General features: G+C 49.0%; 1 protein-coding gene across 1 annotated transcript in view; it reads right to left on the bottom strand.

Annotated features, from left to right (window-relative positions):
- Nucleotides 1-902: 902 nt before the first annotated feature.
- Nucleotides 903-1,109, bottom strand: part of hmgn6 (high mobility group nucleosome binding domain 6) — a 5,560-nt gene continuing 5,353 nt past the window's right edge. Inside the window, exon 8 of the mRNA XM_035668986.1 lies at nt 903-1,043. Within this exon, the coding sequence (XP_035524879.1) occupies nt 903-1,043 (141 nt within the window). The remainder of the gene's footprint in view (nt 1,044-1,109) is intronic.

Genomic DNA, 1,109 nt, shown 5'->3' with positions numbered 1-1,109 from the left:
ATGTCATATTGATACTTTAGTAATGAAAAAGATCTGAGCACTTTCTCCACCACATGTATAATAACCAAAGATACATCTGACTCTTGAGCCCATAGCCTTATAATTGATGCTACATGTTGGCCTTTTTGAGAAGAAGAGAGCTTAACATGAGACTCAGATCTGTGTCTCTGTGTGTGTGTGTGTGTGTGTGTGTGCTCCTGATTGTCTGATGTATGTGTGCTGATGTTTATGCCTGTGATCCGTGGCACTGCTGCTGTTTGCAGTGAAGCATGTATTAGCATGGGACTGGAAGAGGAGGGGAGTGTCTCACTCTGTGTGTGTATGTGTGTGTGTGTGTGTGTGTGTCTACACTGATTGACGTCACAGACGCCCACTCATTCCATCTCGTCTGCGTGCGCGGAGAGAATAGATCCCCATCTGCATCCAGCTCCTCACCACTCCCTCCCCCCCACCACCACCCTGCACGCTTCCTCTCTTCTCTTTGCCCCCCCCGCGAACCTCTTCTTCTTCCTCACCTCCTGGTACTTTCTCTTCCTCTCCCTCTCACCCTGCCTCTTCCCATTCACTCGCTCTTGTAGGCTACATTCCCACCCCCGTAGAGTGCAGCCCAGCCCCGCAGATAAACAAGACAGTCGAACACAAACAATTTAAGACAGCCAGACAGAAACATCTACTCCGAGTAGCATATTAGAGAACCTTGGCACTAAACATCTGTTCATTTCAAGCATCACTGAGGTCCGGTCTGCAGGGAGGACATTTGACTCAGGCATTCACACAAAATGTCAGTGTGTACCTGTTGGCAACTTGTGCATGCGCATACTGTCCTCTTGCTACTCTCTGTGTGTGTGTGTGTGTGTGTGTAAGCATGTGCAAAAGTGTGACGTTCTTTCCACAACAAATGCTCATCCACATTCACACAGTGGTATCCCTGGTGACGACAGGACATCATTTAAATCACTTCCTCGTAAAAGGTCATCCTCATCCTTTACGCAGAGAATTTCCTCCCCCCACCACCCCCCCATCCCCCCATCATCCTCTTCGTACTACACACACACCAACGCACAGGGGAGGGTGTGTGCAAACACAAGGATCACACACACACACACACA

Source organism: Morone saxatilis, unplaced genomic scaffold, assembly GCF_004916995.1.
Source record: "Morone saxatilis isolate NCDOM2014 unplaced genomic scaffold, NCSU_SB_2.0 Contig22, whole genome shotgun sequence".
NCBI lineage: Eukaryota > Metazoa > Chordata > Actinopteri > Moronidae > Morone > Morone saxatilis.
Note: the sequence above shows the minus strand (reverse complement) of the source record. Positions and strands in the feature narration are given on the sequence as shown.